At 42.4% G+C, this 22,414-nt stretch overlaps 2 protein-coding genes across 3 annotated transcripts in view; both read left to right on the top strand.

Moving 5' to 3' along the window:
• The window catches only part of jpt1a (Jupiter microtubule associated homolog 1a), a gene marked incomplete at its 3' end in the record, with an annotated part of 31,410 nt that extends 28,872 nt beyond the window's left edge, over window positions 1–2,538 (top strand). The window contains exon 5 of the mRNA XM_083655580.1: window positions 2,387–2,538. Coding sequence (XP_083511706.1) covers window positions 2,387–2,538 — 152 coding nt within the window. The remainder of the gene's footprint in view (window positions 1–2,386) is intronic.
• A 2,071-nt stretch (window positions 2,539–4,609) lies between these two features.
• Window positions 4,610–22,414, top strand: LOC310794128 (immunoglobulin superfamily member 11). Of its 2 annotated transcripts, none has more exons than XM_083656029.1 (8): window positions 4,610–4,648; window positions 13,680–13,756; window positions 13,848–14,204; window positions 15,126–15,434; window positions 16,674–16,790; window positions 18,177–18,227; window positions 18,440–18,475; window positions 18,618–22,414. In XM_083656029.1, exons 2-8 carry the CDS (start codon window positions 13,690–13,692, stop codon window positions 18,626–18,628), a joined length of 948 nt encoding a protein of 315 aa, XP_083512155.1. In that variant the 5' UTR covers window positions 4,610–4,648; window positions 13,680–13,689; the 3' UTR covers window positions 18,629–22,414. The 2 variants fall into 2 exon arrangements, with proteins under 2 accessions (XP_083512155.1, XP_083512154.1); XM_083656028.1 differs by lacking the exon at window positions 4,610–4,648 and adding an exon at window positions 4,896–5,025.

The following is a 22,414-nucleotide window of genomic DNA, read 5'->3' as shown; positions in this document are numbered from 1 at the left end:
AGGGTGTGCAGATTTGTGTGTTTTGGACTTCTTTGTGTATGTCAGAGCAGGTGAGCGGAGTGCAGCGGTGATAATTACCGTTCCTCGCTCACCAGACCACTCCCCGCTCCATACAGATTTCACCCGCTGCCACTCACCGCTCCGCTCAAAAAGATAAAAAGGCCAGGGTGTTTTAATTTGCGTTTAAACGCCTGGGCAATGGGCATTGCTCACTACAAATAACATGAGCTCAGCAGAGTCGGCTGCATGTTCGTTGTCGCACCCGGCCGCAGCCCTTAAAGCTAATAGCCTAATGGCGTATGTGTCTTTATGTGCGCCAAGGGGAAAATGACCAATGCTGGCAGAAAAAAAATTGGTCGGATTCAATGTATATAGATTAATAGAAACGAATAAAAAAAAAGCTGATCAATAAAATGTGTGCTGGTGCAACGGAATTAAACTTCAAAGAGAGGGGCATCACTCAGTGCGGCTCTCAGTACACTGCGTAATTACGCACGCAGCAGCCCCGCTGCGGAGATGCAGGAGCACGAGGTAGAAAAGGAATAAGCATACCGCTTATTACATGTTCAATAATAGCCTGAGGAGTCTGACTCAGACTCCTCAGGCTGTTATTCTGTTTCGAACCGAACATGTCAACGAAACTGGAGCGGGACTTGAGTGGGTGGTCGGTGCCGTTCCAACTTTCACTCCCGTACCGCCCTGGTTTCGGGTACGCTCACGGTTCACCGCTCCGCTCCGCTCACATGCGCCCCATGTGGTGGGGTTGGTGTGCCAAGCACTAATCACAAACAGATCCTCTGATCAGTGATTTTTTTCACAGAATCAAAATCCATTTCTGGTTAAAGGTGTGGAGAACACTGCGCCAATATTGTGATAGGGAGGGACCAGCAGTCATAAATCTTTACCTTAAGGGGCCCTTTACACGAGGACAGTTTCTGAAAGAAACGACACAATAGCGTTTCCTTCACACCTTTGCCTTCACACCTTCTCCCTGTTTACATGAGCGCTGTTGAATTTTTAAAACGCCGTAATGTACATGCCAGGTCGCTAGGTGGCAGTGTGATCACCTTATTCTTTGCCCATACAAGGACGCTTACTGCATGACGTAATTTCACTTTAAACGCGGAAGTAGAGTACACTTTCCGCAGTCATTTAGACTTGCCAAAAAGCTTTTTTCAAGCTAAAAAAAACCCCCCAAACTGTTAAAGTTTTAATATTTGTCGGGTGAGAATGTAATATATACGTGACCAGTTTATCAGAATAACGCCTATTGGAAATATTTAACAAGCAGCGAGGACCGGGAGGCTCCTCATTCAGCGCTGGTCAGCTGACTGTGATCTGTCACCCTACTGCTACTGGCAGTGAGAAAACACTGTCGACTGCTTTTGTAACTAACGTTAAATGCCGACCGGGTACAGCCATCGGCTCCTCGCAGCATTAACGCTATGAACATGTAACTGAAGTTGGCCGCAGTGTAGCTTAATTCTGAGTGTTGCCAAACTTCATTCATACTGACGTTGTATTTGGTTGCCAACTCGCGCACGGCATCGCGTGTGTCGCCTGTGCAGGCACGTCAGAGTTTCTGAAATGTGCCGTTCCAAAGTGATTACATGGAGCGCTCAGCGGGGAGCGTCACCAACAATTCCACTCTGGAGGGTGGTTTTAAAATGTGTCGTTTCCTAAGCGCGAATTCGCCGTCGCCGTCTTAACGGGAGGCACTAACGATACAATAATTGCCCGTTTCCATAGGAAACCGTCCTCGTGTAAAGTGCCCCTAAAGATTCATTCCTTTGTCATTTATTACCAGGGGTAATGTCCTGGAGACACCTATTGTAGCAGGAACTACCACAGCACAGAAGCCAGTTGTTTATAACAGTGGTTCCCAAAGTGGGGGTCGGGACCCCCTGGGGGGGGGGTCACGGGAAACCACTGGGGGGGGGGGGGGTCGCGAGATGATTTCCAGAATGTGTGAAATTGGCCCAAAAGAATGTGTGAACTACAAAATGTGTGAAAATACAAATACATATGATTAAAAAGAGCACACTTTAACCACAATTGTTAAGTTTTGTGTTTCGTTTACGAAATTCTCATGTGCACATAAACATTTGCATGCTTCAACCACGTCCGGGGATAGTTGGGGTCGTGAGCCTCCGGCACCGTTATTTTGGGTGTCGCGGGCTGAAAAGTTTGGCAACCCTTGGTTTATATGTCTGTCTGTGGACAGATTGTGTCAACAGGATTGCGTCACATCTACCAGATGCAGTCAGGGAACTTCACAGATGTGTCCTTCTCAATAAAATGAAGCAAGATGGTCTTTCTTTTCTTTTCTTTTCTTTTCTTACAAACTGCCCTCTGAGTCGTCTCTCTCCTACCTGTGTTCAATCAGACAACAGCATGGCCGTCGAGGCTGAAGTGGTCCCAGTGGTGGTCCCGGAGCAGAAGGAGGAGGGAGGAGCCCCCCCGGCCCCGGCCGAGGAGCCCGCCGCCGCTGGCCGCAGGAACCCCCCGGGGGGCAAGTCCAGCCTCATCCTGGGCTGACTCAAGCGGCCAACTCGCCCCCCTCCGTCTCTCCACCTCTCTCTGCTCTGTACCTCCACCTCTCTCTGAACGCATTTGTTTGTTTTGTTCTCGTTTTGTTTTTTACTTTTAACACCAGGAACCCCCCCCCCCCCCCCCCCCCCAATACATTTGTACCCCAAGAACCCCATCCGGTGTCCACCCCAACGCCATTCTCCTCCACATCCCCAAGTGCATTGTTTTGATACCTCCTTTCTTTTTTAAACAAAACTGTTTTGTACTGTTTTCGTTTGACAGAAGCACTTTATGTATCTTTATGTATCTGATTCAACGCCCCCCCCCCCCCCCTCTCATCGATCATGTGACCAGTTTAAAAAGAAAATGCAAAAAAAAGAAAAATGAATATGAAATGAGTTGTCGCTTTTGCACCGTGTTCAATTTGGGCCAACCTGCATGCACATCTGGTCTGTGGTGTACGACTGTGAGAAGAAGAATTACTGTGAATGACTTTCATTTTGTTTTTCTTTAAAGCTGGTTACACTGGACTCAATTCTTTTTTCGTTTCTTCTTCTTTTGTGTGTGGGATAAATGATGTATTGTTGTTGCATGAAGTTGGACTCTTTCTACTGATTACAGTATTATTATCCACATAGGAGCCAAATAAATGAGCGGTCATTGTACTCTGAGGGATGCAAACGTGTATCTTCAGATGAATACTCTAGGTCCCAAACATGTATCTTCAGATGAATACTCTAGGTCCCAAACATGTATCTTCAGATGAATACTCTAGGTCCCAAACATGTATCTTCAGATGAATACTCTAGGTCCCAAACATGTATCTTCAGATGAATACTCTAGGTCCCAAACATGTATCTTCAGATGAATACTCTAGGTCCCAAACATGTATCTTCAGATGAATACTCTAGGTCCCAAACATGTATCTTCAGATGAATACTCTAGGTCCCATGTCAAGAAACAAATTGGAATTAGACTTCTTCTTTTTTTGCCATTGCCCTTAAAATGTTGTAACCCCAGTGCCGGTTTTGAGTGCCATGTGTTTTTATAGGTCAAATTTACTCTCAAGCAAAGTGTGCCTGTTTTGTGTGTTAGGCTACAACATCAAACAGGGGTGGGTTTCCCAAAATGCATCTTAGCGGTTAACTTATCAGTGGCACTAAGATACTTTTCACTGCATTTACTGTAGCTCAGTGGAATGTCGTCCGTCTTGACGCTCCAGTTTCTGGCAAACCCAGCCTCGATTTGACAAGTGACCTTATGACAGCTCAGCAGCCTATTTCTGTTCTTTCTGTTCCCTTATACATTGTTACTATGGCCTTTGTTCCTGTTCACTGGAAATATAATGTAAGTCCTTTTGTACATTTGATGCGATTTAGTATCTTAAGGTTTTCCAGACCAGAATCCATACTCTACCCACTTCTGTCATGTTTGTGTCACGGGTCTGATGCTGTGTCGGCCAGCTGTCATGCAAGAGAACCAACAGGTCTGTCAGTTGTATCCAGCGGTACTTGTCGAAATGTCGGCCCATGTGGTGTCAGCAATGTATTGGAGTCGGGTGCTTTAAGGTGCAACACATGTCTGTTTGCACCCTGTACTCAGTCTGACTTTTGCTGGATGTAAAGTCACTGTAGGAATTTGAATTGCAGAATTGGCACAAATGGAAATGAGCATTAAAAATACATTTTTGACCATGGAAAGTGTGATTATTATCTGACCAAGTAGGCTATGATTAGTGACTGTGTAGAAAACATCCCCAGTAAGGCAAATTACCTCAAATACACCCATGTGACATAGTTTGGAATTTCCAGGATATATCGCATCAAGATTTATTTGTGTCAATTACAGTCGGGTATCTTGAGTGTGCGTGTGTTTTAAAAGAACTTTCAATTTCAGCAGGCGAGGGGGGAAATAACAGACGGACAGACCTAACTGTCTCATCTACATCCGGCGAATGCAGCTATATCCTACACAAACAAACCGCCTTAATGTCGGTTAGGCTGAGTTATTCCGAAAGTGAAAGTATTCGGTCAACTGACTACTGGCTGACAGGCGGACGCGTGCTGGGAACAAAAGACGGGTGGAGCTGCATGGGAGAGGAGCGTGTCCATAACTGGTCAGTGGGATGTTACTTTATTCAGTTGTTTTAGTTCGGCACTAGCATGTTTCTGCTTTAGACCCATTGCCTTATGTTGCAACATAGGTGCCTGTGTGTGTGGGGGGGGGGGGGACTGCTTAATATAATGGCATAATGTTTTTGTTTTTATTATTATTAATTGTGGTTATGCGCATTCAGGGAAACGTTAATTGGCATATTTTTGTGTGTGATGTTGAAACGACAAGAAAAAGCATGTTGCTGTGATAGTCGAGGGAAATGGAGGACTACTGTTTTACTTCTGAGTAGCCTACACCAGGTCACCAGCGCTGCCAAGTCCCTTGCATGATCATGTTTGTCTTTTTGTGTCTGTGCGGAGGACTGCGTAATGTCTGTGTGTAAGTACCAGTTCAGTTGTCCTCCTTTGTAATTGTCACGGCATAGCATACCGGTGTTATGCGGTGTTTAACACCTGGTTTCTTCACACAGGCAGGCAATCTGTGCCGCCTTTAGGGTGCCTCGTAAGCTCCGAAACTCCCAGGTCGTTGTCCCTTGCAAAGCAGTTGCGCTTGTAACTCATTCATGTAACGGCTCTCTTGCAGATAAGCTGCATGTGAGTGAGAAATAGGCGATATACTCGTTCAATTTCGCCGTGGATCCAACGCATGGTCTTGTCTCTCTCTCTGCGTCCATGTGCCGGACCAAACACATGCGAATACCAAAGGCGCACACGGCCACAGAGCTGTATCGTCATATTCTTGAGTTATGTTAGTTGAGTTTATGAATATTATATGACTGTGATCACACTGACTCTTACAACGAAATGTGTCCTCCATAGCCACATGCGATGATGGGCTGAATAGTAGACTTTCCCCCCTCCTCCCATTTCTAAAAAAAAAAAAGCTGGAAAAGTGGATTTGAACAATGACTATATGAGAGACAGGAAGAAGCAGTTAATTCAACCACACCCGTGTGGGGTCCAACCGCTATGCCGACCACCTGCTATGCCGACCACCCGCAATGCCGACCTTAGGTTTAGGCGTGGGGGTGGGAGAGGATAGGTTTTGGGTTAGGGTCTGGGGGAGGTTAGGTTTAGGCATGGCATGGGGGGAGGTTAGGTTTGGCGTGGGGGCTGGGAGAGGTTTTGTGATAAATGTGCGCTTGCTTCGTAATTGCGATAGTTCCGAGAGCGCATGAAGACATCATTAGTTTAGTTGCTGGTCACGCTTTGGAGGAAGAAAGGTGACTTTTAGCCGCTTTCACACCGGTGGCATGCCGAGATTCTCGGCGGGGGGTGCAAAACTCGGCATGACAACCGTCTTGAAATATTTATAACATGGTTTTGTGTCTTTTATGTCTTCCATTTCTAAACTCGGGACAATTATAATAGGCTGTAACTTCACGTTCTTTTCATTTTCACATTATGGTTCAGGTCTGTGACCGTCTGTCATTCCCACAACCCAATCTGGGAACCCAGAGTCTATTTTATTTGAAAATTTTCAAATAAAATAGACTCTGGGTTCCCAGATTGTTTCCAACATAGTCTCGCTTGCCAAACTCCCCCCGCAAAGGGGCTGGGAGTATTTCCAACACTACCTGAAAACAGAGGAGGTTAAGACCTTATTTATGTCGATGGTTAAGACGTGTCAAGTGGTGCAAGTGATTTTTGACCCTTGTCTGTTTCTGTGTGGGCTGGCTGTTATAAAGCAGAAGTTGGAAGTGAAAGTTAGTAAACGCACACAGACAGATTGTTCCCAGCAAAGGGGCTGGGAGTATTTCCAACACTCTATTACACATGTAAAATACATTTTAGAATAAAGAACAATGTGCACACAATACAACACAATCGCCTCATACAACACCACTCCGGTCCAACTCGGTCTCACTGCAGTTTGTGAAATAGTCTGCAGCCAGTTGCACCAGCTGACATTGTGTTACTTTTCACTTATGAGAAATGGGCAGATAGATTGGCTGAAAGCCTGCTGTGTAACACATAGGCTATTATGGTCTGAAACAGCTGCTTTTTTAATGTCCTGAGGAGCACATGTTCAAAAAGAATCCAAAAGTAACAGAAAGTAATCATTTACACTACTTTAATATTGTGATACTTGGATTACAATTGTATTGGATTACATTTTTAAAGAAATTCTCCCCAACCCTGCATAGTGAGACACACTCCCACTAACACCAAACAACTCCCACTAACACAAAGCAGTTGGTGTTGAGTTCAGATCTTTATTGTCCCTCGAGGAGAAATTCCATTTAAAGTAGGGCAACATACAAGAGGACATGTGACACGGGCCATTGCAACCAAAATAAAAGAATATGTTCATCAAAAAAGTAGCCTATCAGAAAGCCAGATCATCGGACTGATATAATAAATAAATCAAATCAATAAAGGAAACAATCTGGGAACCCAGAGTCTATTTTATTTGAAAAATTTCAAATAAAATAGACTCTGGGTTCCCAGATTGGGTTGTGGAAATGACAGACGGTCACAGACCTGAACCATAATGTGAAAATGAAAAGAACGTGAAGTTACAGCCTATTATAATTGTCCCGAGCATCCGAGCATTGAACGCTGCTGAGGGAAGGCAATGATGTTTTAGTGTTTTATTATGATTTTTTACTTTCAGCCTCCGCCGCTGTTTGTATTGTTTTATTGTTTCTATTGATTTTATGGTTTCTATTGTTTTATTGCTTTTATTGTTTTTTATTATTGATTTATCTTTCATTACTTTGTGCACTTTACTGGCCATTTGTGCACTTTATTCTACTACCTCACTTTACCGGTCGCTGCGTGTCTGCACTTTACTGATCGCTGTGCACTTTACTGATCGCTGTGCACTTTACGGATCGCTGTGCACTTTACGGATCGCTGTGCACTTTACCGATCGCTGTGCACTTTACCGATCGCTGTGCACTTTACCGATCGCTGTGCACTTTACGGATTGCTGTGCACCTTACGGATCGCTGTGCACTTTACGGATCGCTGTGCACTTTACGGATCGCTGTGCACTTTACTGATCGCTGTGCACTTTACCGATCGCTGTGCACTTTACCGATCGCTCTGCACTTTAATGCTACCTTGCACATTTATCGGTCATTGTGTGCCACAAACAAGGTCCTTGATGTTTTATTTAGCCTTTTATTTATTTTAACTATAGGCATGTAACATGTTTAACATGCTACTTGTGTTGTTCTTGTCTGTGTTCTTATCTGTATGTCTATCTGCTGCAACTCAATTTACCCTTTGGGACACTAATAAACTTGAACTTGAACTTGAACTTGATGTGCTGATGTGCAGTGCAGTTAAGATTTTAAGTGTAAATTAAGCACATTTATTGCACATGGGACAAAGTTGGTGGTCAGAGCTAGCCAAGATTTACCGTGCCTTGCACAAGACCCGTGCTACGTGCCAAATATTTTACTGGCTACTTTATTGGACAGACCATTTTTTGTTTTGCACAGTAAAGTTCCCATACCAAGGAATTAAACAACATGTTAAAATAGACTCAAGAAAAGATTTGTAGAATAAAACCATCAAGGTCTTGTCCACATTGAAATGTATTGATCGATTGATTGTTGATCATTATTGTCTGTGTTCAGTGTTGGTGAGTGGCCCTTCCCCATCTGAGAGATGCTGTGGTTCCAAAACATTAAGAAGATGAATCATTTCTGCTTGCTGTGCTTCAAAGGCCTGTTGGCAGGCATGTGAGGGAGTGAAATAGATAATGTCCAGGTTAGCCTGACCAACTGTGGGTTTAGGTGAGAGTTGGATTCCCAAGACAACAGACAAAGCTCTATGAGCTAATGGAATTTCACAGCAGAGATCAGGGTGGGGAGGGCACCCTACTATCACTCTATGAGAAGGTGCAGATGAGAGCTTGGGGCTCTCTTGACTTAAAGGCCGGCTTTACCGTGGGGAATATGAATATATATTAATTCTAAAAAAATCTTAAATTTCGAATCCGTTGAAATTTTTGAAATTGCTTGTTCACAGCCAGAGAAAAAAAAAAAAAAAAAGGGCCAGGTGACGCGTTTCGACGCGAAACGCGTCACCTGGCCCAATTTTTTTTTTTTTTTTTTTTTTTTTTTTTTTTTCTCTGGCTGTGAACAAGCAATTTCAAAAATTTCAACGGATTCGAAATTTAAGATTTTTTAAGAATTAATATATATTCATATTCCCCACGGTAAAGCCGGCCTTTAAGCGTTTTGACTGTCGGAGAGACTCTGTGCACAGATGAACTTTTTCATGGAATAAATCCTCCAATGTTTATATTTTTAACGAGCGACTCGTTATTGATGGATCAACAAAGCATCTTAGTCATTTTACCCTTACAGACCCTTTTCACGGGGGCCACTTTGTGTAAAAAAGGCAGGGTAAAAACAGGTGCAAGCAAAACACTAATGAGAGTTTCCAACTTCCACGATTGGAAGGTACCCCACAACCCTCCCCTGTATTTGCGAAAGTGTTTACTCCCACAGAGGTGGAACTGGGTTACTGTGGGGGCCACGCCCTCCCCCAGAGCCACTCACCGCAGAGTGAGAGTCAGTGCTATGTGTATGCTTTTTATATGTATGTAAGATACCCTCAGGCAGGTGGGACAAGATAACGAAACAGGACAAACAAGACAATGCAACTTAAACAGACACGGTAGACAAACAATGCTAGGGTTGCAACTACAGATATATGGGCATATACAGTATATACATACATACATGTACACACATACACATACTGTACACACGTATATCCACATGCATACACATACTACATACATACATACATCTCAAGGATCTCAAAAATGGGAGAAAAAAAACAGTATATGAAGATGAGGAAATCAGTAAATGAATATGTCACAGTAGTCTCGTAGAAAAGCAGTGGTTTAAAAACCCTGGTGCATGGGCTAGAATAGAAAATAATGATGTATCACCTCTAGACTTAAACTATGCCGCTTATTGTCAAATGAAAAATCTTCGAAAAATAACTAGCAACTCAATTGTACTCAACTCTGTGAGAATATGGAACTGCGCTCATAAGTTTCTGAACTGGAATAAGCCTCTATCACCCTACACTCCTATATGGAAGAATCCAGCTCTGCCTTCTGTACTTGGTGATAATGTTTCGAAACAGTGGGCTGATAAAGGCATCCTAACTGTGGCTTGCTTGTATGACAGTGGCGCTCTTCTCACATTTACACAGATCCAAGAAAGATATAATGTGCCTAGCTCACAATTCTTTAAGTTTCTACAGTTGAGAAGTTTTATTCAGTCCACTCAGCAAACACTGGAGGAACCAAAGGCCTCTGTAATAGAGAAAATACTAATACAATCAGAGAAATCAACTAAATTATTATCTAGACTTTACAAAGGTTTGATGGAGGCTTTTCCAGACAATACTCTTTCTACTAAGGAAAAATGGCAGGGCGACATTGAGGAAACTGGAGACACAAACTCTTACAATTCAACATTGTGCATAGAACATATTATACCCCAGAAAAACTTCATGCCATGCACTCAGAAATGTCCTTTTTGTGCTGGAGGTGCAAGAGACAAAAGGGCTGGCTTTTGTATATGCTGTGGTCTTGCTGTAAACTGACGCCCTTTTGGGAGGAAATGTTTTATTTCAAATAACTTGCAACTTAATCTAACGCCCACTCCTCGTCTCTGGAGTTCTCAGACCTAACATTTATTTGTTCGGAGCCTGAAAAGATGGTTCTCAGCTGGAGCCAAAAATAGCCTTTTTTCCCTTGTGAGTTTAGCCATTCAGTCAACATAACCACTTCTGTTATGTGAAAACCCAGTATCTCCAAAATGTCCAGTATTTAGGAACTGAGAAAAGAAACTTGATCACAAGTGCACAATGATAAAACGTCCTCTTTCTGTAATAAACACTACTTCTGTAAATTGTCTTAGTTTCTAACAAAATGGGCCAAACATGCACAGTTGCACACAGTGAGGGCCTACAAAGACACACATAAAGCTGTCAGCAGTTGAAAAACTTTCAACTGAAAAACACATTCGTGTTAGAAAAATGTATTAAAGACCCACATGGGTGATATGTTCTCATAACTGCTGTTTTGTATGGGGAAGTTATTACATTCTCCGAATGTATTTCCAAACAAATTCTATTCAAAATTGTTAGCTGATGTCTCTTCTCTACCATCTCCTTATACTATACTAGCAGGTGACTTCAACTGTATTGTGAATCCTGAGGTAGACCGTAATCCTTCGAACAGGACTGCTCCCTCTAAAATGACGAGGGCCATGATGGAGGTATGCTCAGACCTAGATGTATTTGATACTTGGAGAGTTCTTCATCCCACAGAAAGGGATTACACCTTTTTCTCCAATCCTCATCAAAGCTTCACCCGAATAGATTATTTCTATACTTCAAGGCAGGTGCTAGATAGGGTAGAGTCATGTCCTATAGCCACTAGATTGCTTTGTGATCACGCTGACATAAGTATGTCAGTTAGCCCACCATTCGTACAGCCACCCTCACGTCATTGGCGTCTGAATACTTCAATATTGAGCACCCCCTCTGTTGTAGCCTATCTAGAAGAACAAATTCAAATCTTCTTAGAAATGAATGATAATACGGATACAAATGCATCAATACTCTGGATAGCTTAAAGCTTACTCAAGGGGAGCTATGATTTCTTACTGTACAGCCAGGAAGAAAGAGGCCTTAAACAACCAATTGGATTTAGAAAAACAACTACAGTAGGAGAACTTGAAAAGCAGGTAAAAAATAATACATCTAAGGCTTTGCTTAGGACATTTGAGGTAATTTGAGGTGGGGAAAAATCCAGATTAAGTATGAAGATATTACAGCTGCCAAATGATAGAGGAGGCGTGGCATTTCCCATTCTTTTATATTATAACTGGGCCTGTCACAGTCAAATCATTCATGAATGGGTTCACCGCTACCTTAAGGGGGGAGCAGAGCCCTTTGAGGCGTGGGAATGTGCTCCATATGTACTTTTAGGAGAGCTCACTTGTATTAAGAAACCCAAATCTGACATAGTATACAGTCCAATACTCCGTAACTCCATCAAGGTGTGGAGGGATATTGCAAACCATACTGGAGGAAAGAATACTCCCTTATATCTGATTCCACTTAGAAACAACAGGTGCTTCCTTCCAGGAGTTAAAAATGTTACTTTTCAATATTGGTATGACAGAGGCATTAAAGTGATAGGAGACTTGTTTGATGAAGAGGATATTTTAATGCCCTTTGAATTGGTCAGAATTAGATTCGGAGTCCCAATTCTAGAATGTGATATTTGCTTAGATCCAGGGCAGTTTTTGATCCGCAAAGATCTAAGTTATTAAACAAACTTCTCTTCCTGGCAAGAAGATGTATACTATTAAATTGGATCCAAGAAAAAACCCATCTGTAACGCACTAAACGCAGTGGTACAGAGAAATCTTGAGAGTACTTCCTACTGTATGGAGAGACTCAGTGCCAGAATTAAAGATAATGAAAACAACTTTATGAAAATATGGCAGCCAGCAGCCACTAATAAATTACTTGCCCCAGGATCTGAGCAATATACTCCAAAGAGGAAGTACGGCAGTAGAGTGGAAAGCTCCAGAAACCCTTTTATGTTTCAAGTTAAATGAAAAGTTGCGTGTATAAAGAGAGGATGTGTGTGTGGAAAATAACCTACCAAGCAGTAGTGATGTGTGTGTGTGTGTGTGTGTGTGTGTGTGTGTGTGTGTGTGTGTGTGTGTGTGTGGGGAATATCCAAGACAAAAATTGATGACCTTCACATTAACACCCCCCCCAACTTTGTTGTCTTTTGTCGTTTTGTTTTGTTTTGGGATGTATTTGTAATGGGATATGTCTGTGTTTTCTTGTGATGTCTGTCTTTTACATGGGTTATTAATCATAGGCTTACTAGCTTATCTTTTTGTTAAATAATGATGTAATCTGTGAAAAATAATAAACTGAACTGAACTCTACTGATATAATATAGCTGTTGTGGGAAATAGTGACGCGTGGAAAAAGACTAGACGTTTCCTTTGGCACCCTATCTATCTGTCACCGTCAAGCTTGTACATGTTAAAGAATGCCAGTTGGAAGATGTGTGTGTGTGCGTGCATGTGTGTGTGTGTGTGTGTGTGTGTGTGTGTGTGTGTGTGTGTGTGTGTGTGTGTGTGCGTGCATGTGTGTGTGTGTGTGTGTGGGCACAATCAGGATCTGTGTGTGTGGGATGGTGACGATTGTACTGAGTTGAAAACAACATTTGGCCTTCGGCGTGGCATATTTTTTGTAGGGCACAAGGCCACATGCCTGGGCACAAAGGCCATCGTGACATCGTGAAGAGCGATTTTTCTGAAATGCTGAAATGTGTGTTAAAATGGGTAGGCCAATGACACATCCTTTGCATAGGGCAGGTTACATTAAACCAGTGGTTCTCGAATGGGGGTCCGGGGACCCCCAGGAGTCCTTGAGGGGGTTCCAGGGGGTCCCCAGCCAAAAGCGGGGTCATTTATTTTCGACTATAATTCCATTCGTAAGTAACACAATGACTATTTTGGTCATGGGTTTTATACACTTTTATACACATTAAATATACACATTAAACTCATATTCAATTCATAATTCATAATTAATTAATTATTACTTATTATTTATTATTTATTTATTATTGAATTGTTATTATATGAATTCATTATTATTTAATTAATTCATAAATTCATATACACATTAAACTGACACCACTGATGCTTTTAAAGCAACTGACATTAAATGCAGGCTGCTAGCAGGGCACTGCCAAGGTGGGCGTAGGCATCTCAGGGCATCACGGCCAGAGGGAGGGGCTTAATTCCCACCCTGCGCCCATGTGTAAATCGGTGTTCCGATGTCTGCTCTGTTCTTTTTCAACATCTGGTCTATTTCTGCTGGATCCGCTCACGTCTGACAAGCAAGGAGTTTGTCAATGTTTAGTCTGTCTCTCTGGACTGGCAGCCCTACAGAGCTCTACCACATCTGGTGGACATTGAACTTAAGAATTGTCTGTGTGATGGTTTGTTGCAGAACAGAGAACATGGCCTCAGTCGGTACCCGCCTGTTGTTTCTGGCTGTCCTCGGCTTCAACGCCGGAAACGCTTCATGTAAGTTTTGCCGTAATCTGCAGATGAGAATCTAACATGTGACGTGCTGCTGCTAGACCACTGATCTAATCTCCTTTTTCTCCATCTGCAGCCTTTATAAGTGTGGAGTGCAAGTCTGACAACTATGGACAGTATGGCCAGCAGTCGATGCTGAACTGTTCGGTCAATCTAGCACAGGAGGCAGCAGACGCCAAGATCGTAAGGGTCGTTTGGAAGAAAGCTGGAGTTGATCCCAAACTTCCTCCCTTGGCAAGTTATGGCAAGAACAGCAAAGGAGCCATAGAAAATGAGGCACGCTTTGAGTTTGCTGAGACTTTCTGGGATAACAACAGCATGAATGTGTCCCTGCTCATCACCGAAACTAAGATAACCGACCGTGGAAGCTATAAGTGCAACGTGATGACCGACAGCGGCGATGCCACCGCCTCCACCAGCCTCAGTGTCACAGGTGAGAGCCAAACCACAGCCTGTCACAATGTGAAAAGAGATTAAAAGAGTAAAATGTAAAGAAAAAATGTAAAGACTTGAAGAAAAAAGTAAAAGAGTAAGATTAAAAGAGTAAAATGTAGGCCAACGTTAAATGGTCAGTATGAAAAGCAGGATGATTGTCTAGAGCAGGGGTTTACAAAGTCTGAGACTGTGGGCCTCCTCCCTAGACAAAGCTTGGAAAAAGGCGCCTCCCTCACTAAAATTCCCGGATGCCTCTGGGAGCATGATTATATTTAATCCCATAGACACTCAACAATTGAGCCAAGATAACCTGATATTGCTGTTTGACATACTTCAGACTTCAGACTACACCAAATACATCAAAAGGGCTGGAGGCATTTATTTGTTCACTTCCGACTCTGGGAAAGTGGGGGAAACTGTCAAGTTCCCAAAAACTACTGTATTCTCTGAACCATCTCTTTAACCAAATCACACACGTTTAGGCTATTGTATAAGATCTCCTTTTAATAACTAATGTAATGTAGTAATATTAATGTAATTTTTTTTTCACTTCCATTCACTGAGCCTCCCCTGAAACTGCTTGGAGCCTCCCACTTTGAAAACCTCTGGTCTAGAGATTAGGGTATTTTTCAGCCCGGTATTCCCCTTATAGACTTGCCAGCTAGCTAGCTCACCGTTGACTTTCTGTTTCGTTTCACTATGACGTACAGACACGGCCGGAGCAATCATTTCCTTCTTTTCATTCAGCCTGTTTGCCAGAAAATGAATGTGAATCACTTGCTGAGTCTCCACATTAGTCAGAGATTTTCATTTTATTATCAAATTGCTTCATAACACAGTGTGACGGTGTCATCGAGCCAGAGTCTGGGTGCAATGTTCGACTTTATGACCATGTTTACTCTTCCTTTTCTCTTCACAGCCAAATACAGCACGCCCACTGTGCGCTCTGAACCTGCCCAGAATATTCCTCCAGACACAGCCGTGACGCTTTTCTGTGAATCCCACGGCGGTTTCCCTAAAGGTGGAAGCCTCAGCTGGAAGGACTGGACACGCAGCTCTGATGAGCTGGAGGTGACAGAGACAGAAGATGGTCTGTATAAACTCTCCAGGAAGCTGCGTCTCTCACCAGGCTCTGTTTTTGACAAGTACACCTGCTCCGTGCACAACGCCAGTGGAAGCCAAGAGGGGGAGGTCACGTTTGACGTCCCATTCACTCCAATTACTGAAGGTACATGTTGCTGAGCGCCACACTTGAGACTTTGCAGGAAGAAAAGTGAAAGCATTTGTTTTCAGGTACTCGGTTGTCACGCGAAACGCAGGAGCCAGACATAAGTGAATGCACTGGAGATAACTTAGTTGGCCCACCGCATGGCCAAAGAAAACACCATTGTCTGACAGTCTAAGCTGCTTTGATACACAACTCAATGCTGTAGCCAGGCTGCTTCCAAATTGGAAATTAGATCTTCCACACACGCACGCACGCGCACGCACACACACACACACACACACACACACACACACACACACACACACGCGCGCGCGCGCACACACACACACACACACACACACACAAATAATACCAATAATAATAATAATAATAAGCAAGATCAATGAGATTTTCATGTCATGTGGACATGCCCTAATGGTCAGCAACTCAATCTCACCTGCCTATCTCCTTTCTCAAAGCTCTCATGTGGTAGATTATGATCAGTGAAGGAGAAGATCAGTACATTAGTATCTGTAGTGCAGCTACATGTACCTATCAGGATCTGTTGGAACAGGTTTTCAGTCTCAGTGCTGCCTGCCAATGGGAGGACTTAATTTGTTCCTGATCATCTCGTTTACCCTTGGCTCCAGGAGAAGGGTTTTGCCCACTGCTGCTGGCTGTGCCAACTGCTCAGACACTTCTGAGAGCAACAAGGGAAAGTGAATGTAGATGGTCCAACGTATGTTAGAAAAGACACCCCCCACCACTACACATACCTCTCATGTTAATACGTACCAGAGATGGGGACTTCAGTTGAGTCACATGACTTGGACTCAAGTCACAGGTTTAATTGCTTGACTTGACTTGATGCAGGAAGAGAAGACTTGAGGCTCGACTTGACTTGGGTTTCGGTGACTTGGGACCTCACTTTGATTTGCACTTGGATGACTTGAAAATGTTTCTAAAGTCTTGACAAAACATCTTATGTTTGTGTAAATGAACGAATGAAAGTGATGAGATTTGTTCTAGCAGATGAGAGTGGTTGGAATGGAATTGGAATGATTAATTTGATTGAAGTTGAAATTACTTCTAGAAATCAAACTCATGATGCTCTTAGTTTTTATCTTGTTAAAACCATATCTTGATTTGTTCTGACTTGACCTGCTGTTCTGCAATTAGACTTCATATTTTATGCTTTTACTTGGAAGAAATGAATTATGTCATGTAACGCTTATTCTGTTTTATTTATGATTTGTTTAGAACAAAGAGACAAGTCAGTCTCACAAGATGCATCCAAGATCGTGGCTCCTGTGGTGGTCATCGGCTCGTTGATCGTGGGACTCCTGTTGGTGCTGTTTTTTAGAAGACGTCGTCAAAGTAAGTATGAAGGCATTTCATAACATGATGCCATCTGTAGCTGTTTATCTGATCCCCAGTTTCTCTAATGAAAAATCACTGTCAGGCTCTCATAGGGATTCACAGTGTCTGTGTTGCTCAACAGTGACTTATGGCATACAGTACTTTTGGGTGTTGTTGATCTCCTTGGTGTTTTGTAAAGGAAAAGAAAAACCAGCCTCCAGGGGAATCACTATGCTGAGTTCAGATCGAGTTCTAGACGAAAAACCGGTTTTATTCAGGTCAAGAGGAAGTACATTCTTTGTTATTAGCCTGCATGTAACTCAAACACTGTGAATCTGAATGAAAAAAATAATAATCTACAAACGGGTACTAAGATTGATGGAGCAATGTAAACGTCCATCATCCTAAGTAAGTGTGTAATCTGATATCTGTTATTTTCTATAATTTTCTTAAATCAAAGGTTGTCTGCAGCACCTCTTAATATTTGAAGCTGCATAAAACAGTGACTAAAGGCTGTTACACACCAAGAGCGATGCGAATATACAGCACGAAATTGCGATGCGAATTTTTACCCACCTGTCGATCACAGCAACAGATGTGTACATGTCGGTCGGACGGACGCGAATTTCCGAAAAATCGACCGTGATCCGAAAAAATAAACACCGCAATAACGCTCAGCGAAACTTCGCTGTTGGTATGCACGGTTGAATTGACTGATATAGGTTCGAGAAATATTATTGACGTGCAAATTAATCGCACGAAAATAACGCTCCCGGTGTGTAAGGACCTTAACTCTTTCAAACCTGCAGTTTTATTAGTGATGTTTGGTTAATGCTTCTGTAGAAATGGGGGTTAGTTAACTAAAGTGTTCATGTTTTGCTGGAATGTAGTATTGACATTCCTGCATGTTATTGAATATTTTTAAGTCAGTTCTTTATTCATTAAAAGACTTGAAATGATCATCAATAGCCTGAAACAACAAGTGCATGCTGGGCTTGTGAAACTGGCAGCCACGAACACTCTCACATTTAACGAGTTTCTGTTCTGTCCAAAGCTTGTTAAAGCATGTACAGTACTTCAAACACGTTTAAGGATTTCATTGCCTTCTCTTTGCGTGTCTGCCCTAACTGGGTATCATCATGTGTCATCATGTGTTTATGATACTTTCCATTTGGTTAGAATACAGTGGAGTGTTGACTGGACAAATAGAAACTAATTTGAAATATTAAAATGTATGGCCGACTCTCAAAAATGGACAGCCTTATGTTGGGGTAAATAATACATACTTGTGGTTTTATAAACAAGTCAAAATGTATTCAACTAGTATTTTCCCATTAATGAACAAGAATCTACAACACAAAAGTTTCTCCCAGTAAAACATGCAACTGTTTTATTTCATTTCAGGTGGCGGTCACCAAAGTCATCCGCATCACGAAGTCGCCGAGCTCGAGGAAGGTACGCCTCTATTGTTTTATTACATTACATTACGTTACATTACGTCATTTGGCAGACGCTTTTATCCAAAGCGACTTACAATAACACATTTTTGTCAACAATATTGTTGCTCATATTGTGTGTGAAGTGGCTTCGTGAAGAGATTAGTTTGATCTTTATCTGTCTACCGCGAGGTTTCTTACAGGCTTTGACAATGAAAACTTTCTTTCCAGGTCGTCATGAAGAGAAGGCGCCATGCATCATAGGAGGTAAGGCCAGAGTTCATTATACCATACCTCACTGCTTACGATAAAATATCAAACCTAAATTTAAAACCAACTCTAAAATATCTCTCTCTCTCTCTCTCTCTCTCTCTCTCTCTCTCTCTCTCTCCCTCTCTCTCCTTCACAGAAACAGAGTGAAACAGTCATAACTATATCATTTGAAATTATATCATAGTTATCATGATATCATTATCAAATGATTTGACCACCGTCCAAAGCTGTAGCGTGTATTTTAGCAGAATATTATCTGGGTCACTGTGATTTATAAGATTAACAGCCATTAATTCTTGTTACACATAAAGCTCAATACGTAAACGCTGTGAAAGCCAGGATTTTTTCGAATGGAACCGACAACCTGTCTGCCAGTTGAATCCAGCAGTGGTGTAGTGCAGGGTGTACGCAGGTATACCCACTTATTTTTCACCCGGCTTTGTGTATACCCACTCCTACCGGCAGATTCCACCAGGAAGCGTTGCGTTACGGGGGGGGGGGTAAATTAAGAGTAGTCCCACTTCTCCAGGGACCACTAGAGCACTGGTCTCAACTCCAGATCGATATGTGCACAACACTGTCGCCTAACACTGAATTTAACAGCAAGTCTGGGAGCCTAATGGACCACCAATACACTAGTTTTGTTTGTATTATTGCAAGGAAAAACATCTCATCTTTAATTTAAGGTTAGTCATATGATTGCAGACACAACTTTACTGTAGCTCTTGGAAGTGACCTGCCCTCTTGCCTGATCTTGTTGTGTCAGCGTTTGCTGTGATCATCAGGAAAGTCACAGACAGCTCATGTCTCATCACGAGCACTTCCTTCCAGGGAAAGGAGTCAATAGACCTTATTCGATTGACGTCACTCACGTACTGGCACGCCCACCGCCGCCATATTGTCGACATAGCGCTGCAGCTCTCAAGTGACAGCCTATGTGGAGCAGCGTTTATAGGAAGCTAGCCGCTGTTAGCGTTACCTGCATCGTTCCAATTGTGTTCGGATGGTGACCTGCATTAGGCATGGCTGTAGTAATGACAGCAATAAAGTCCCCGTGGTTTGTTTCTATCTCTACCATCCACAGACGTGAAGGGAGCGAGACTGAGGATACGTCAACACACAGGAGATGTGTGTGGATAGTTAGGAGAGACAGGTGGAACTTTCTGACAGCTCCTCACAGCAAAGTCTGTTCACCTCGTTCTTTTGTTTATTTATTACAGGCATTAACGGCAGCATACAAACAACAACTGTGTGTTTTTTATTGCTGTCATTACCATCGCTATTTTGTAATGGAACAGAAACGACAATAAGGCTGTTACGAGTTGTCAGCTGCAGCGCTGTGTGCACGCAGGACGGTATGTCAACAATATGGTGCCGTCCAGGGTTAGCGAATAAGGTCTCCACGTTCCAGTTGTCCTGCGACTCGCCATGATTTGCTGAACATTATCCTTTAGTCTTTTGAATTTAGAATTTGGGCACAGACTTAGAAGACCGGTCGGTCATTTCCAGCTTAATAGACATATTTCTATTACACTGTTTATTAGGTAAGAATGTAGCAGCTGACGTGTGGAGGGTGATCTCACCATGAGACCTTTCAGACAAATTTCAGTTCCCCCTCCTATGCAAACCACAGAGAAAGTGCACTGACTGTACATGATGTTCTCTTGACACTTCCTCTAATCTGTGTGTTTATGTAGCCTTTGGCAGCACATTTATCCGACCTCAGAAGCAACTGAATCCTTCTCTTCACTATCTCAGCCTGACAGGGGTTTTAGTTTCACTCCTTCCTTGCGGATCAACTGAATAGAGAGCCGCAGTAACGAGTCCGGAAATCATCGATGCTAACAGCCCTGGTTCAACACAGTTTTCGCCTATGGGAGTTTTGAATGGGTTTTTGGCGCGATGCTTCTAATAAGCTCTCTGGGCAACGCTGGCTTAATCAAACGCGAACCAGATGGTAGTAACATCATCTTCACACATGAAGACCACTTTTATGAGTTTTGAAGCTTTTATGTGCCGTTAAAAGGGCGGCTAGCTAGCAAACGGCTAAATGGGACTACACTGTTGAGTCGATGGGGATATATACGTCAATAACGTCATCACTCAAAGGACGAACACGGAAATTCTCTTTCCCTCACCTGGTTCAGCCCCGTTCAGCCCGAGGTAATCAGTGCACACATCAACAAAAGTCCAGGTTGAGTGCTGACGTGACGTGGAAGCCTATGCGACAGTGTGTAGTTCTGGATTAGCTTAGCACGAGCTTTTTACCTCTAGGGCTCGCATTTACGCTTCAAAACTCATGAAAGTGGTCCTCATGTGTGAAGATTATCCCGCTGAACCTTGGTTCGCGTTTGATTAAACTTGCGTTGCCCAGAGACCTTATTTGAAGCATCGCGCCAAAAACCCATTCAAAAATCCCATAGACAGAAACAGTGTTGAACCAGGAAGTTCGGGACTTCCGCATTCTGCCTACAAAAATACGTCATCCCTGCGGCTCTCTATGAGGGCTTGTATTTCTGAGGCTGATGTGAGATTTGTTTGCTTGTCAAAGTTTGGATAAGTTGTCTCACAGATACCAAAATATCCTAAGCGGTTGGGGAAGTTATCACACACACACCAAAATATTCCGTCCTAACGAGGTTTCATTGACTGATAGTCTCAGGCTTAGCTTGTATCTTTGGCCCCATCCCATCAACGTGAGAACACCAAAACACCTTATCAAAAGTATATGATTAAACTGAAGTGATTGGTTTAATCATTGACTTTCAGTTAGGACAAAACCACACCCGTTTTTAAAAAGGTTCTCCTCCCTCCCCACCAACACGGAGGGTGCAGGTTGGCACTCGGGCGATAGCACTCAAAGACTTGAGGCTTGACTTGGACTTGCAAAAAATGACTAAAAATGACATGTAATTTTTTTTTAAGAAGAATGGGGGGAAATCTTGGGGGGACGGAGGCTCAGTTATCGTGGAAATTATATACTCTATATATGGGTGGGGGGAAATGCTAAAATCAAGTTTTAAGATTGTTAAGACTAGGGATGCACTGATGTGAAAAATTTGGCCAATACCGATAACCGATATTAACATTGCTGGTATGGCCGATAACCGATATTTACCAATGTCGATATGATCTGTATAAAAACATTTCTATGATAATAACATTTTGTACATACTGAAAAACACATGTAAACACTGTGAATTCTTTATTTCCAAAACATTTGGAAAAGCCCATAAATGACATAGATTTATCACAATGTTTCCTCTCAATGGGACTGAGGGCTAATCGCAGACAAACTCACTGGTTTTTATTCATTTACAAAACTCTCATATGTAAAACTCCCTCACTTCTTAATATCCACAACACAAATCGCAGTCTGCGTTCCAGTAGCTGCATCAATCTCCTCATACCTATTGATATTTACATACAGCCCATATGCTAATCAATAGTTAATAAGATCATTCCTGGCCTTTGCTGTATATATGTGCTGGAATCATCTGCAACGGACCTTAAAACCTAACTCACTCACTCCGCTCTCCTCTTTCAAAAACTCACTACAATCAATAGTACAAGATCATTGCACTTGCTTTTAGCCATCTGCTTCTTCATATATGTCCTTATTGTTTTTAGACATTTACTTTTTAATATGTCACCGTAAATATTGTAAATATTGTAAATATTACTCTTTTAGGATTGGTATGATGTGTATAAGTGTATTATTTGTTTCTATGTTTTTCTTTATGTCCATTTGTTTTCTATTTGCCTTTTAATGCTGCCTCTGGGAGTTTTTTATGTGATTTAAACAGTGAACAATGTTTTATTGCTGGCATGAACATGATTCCTGCTTAATGTTTATTAGCAATCTTTTGAAATGAAACAGTACAGTTTTGCTTGTGTCTGGCAAATGACAAATAAATCCAAATGAACCATGTG

Source organism: Poromitra crassiceps (assembly GCF_964638095.1).
Source record: "Poromitra crassiceps genome assembly, chromosome: 19".
Classification (NCBI taxonomy): domain Eukaryota; kingdom Metazoa; phylum Chordata; class Actinopteri; order Beryciformes; family Melamphaidae; genus Poromitra; species Poromitra crassiceps.
This window is presented reverse-complemented; position numbering and strand designations above follow the sequence as displayed.

Excerpts from the sequence above, each read along its gene's own strand:
- LOC310794128 (XM_083656028.1), top strand. The coding sequence starts at position 4,973 with ATGATCATGTTTGTCTTTTTGTGTCTGTGCGGAGGACTGCGTAATGTC. Across the intron at positions 5,026-13,679 it reads GGACTGCGTAATGTCTGTGT|AACAGAGAACATGGCCTCAG; the intron begins GTAAGTACCAGT and ends GGTTTGTTGCAG. Across the intron at positions 13,757-13,847 it reads CAACGCCGGAAACGCTTCAT|CCTTTATAAGTGTGGAGTGC; the intron begins GTAAGTTTTGCC and ends CTCCATCTGCAG.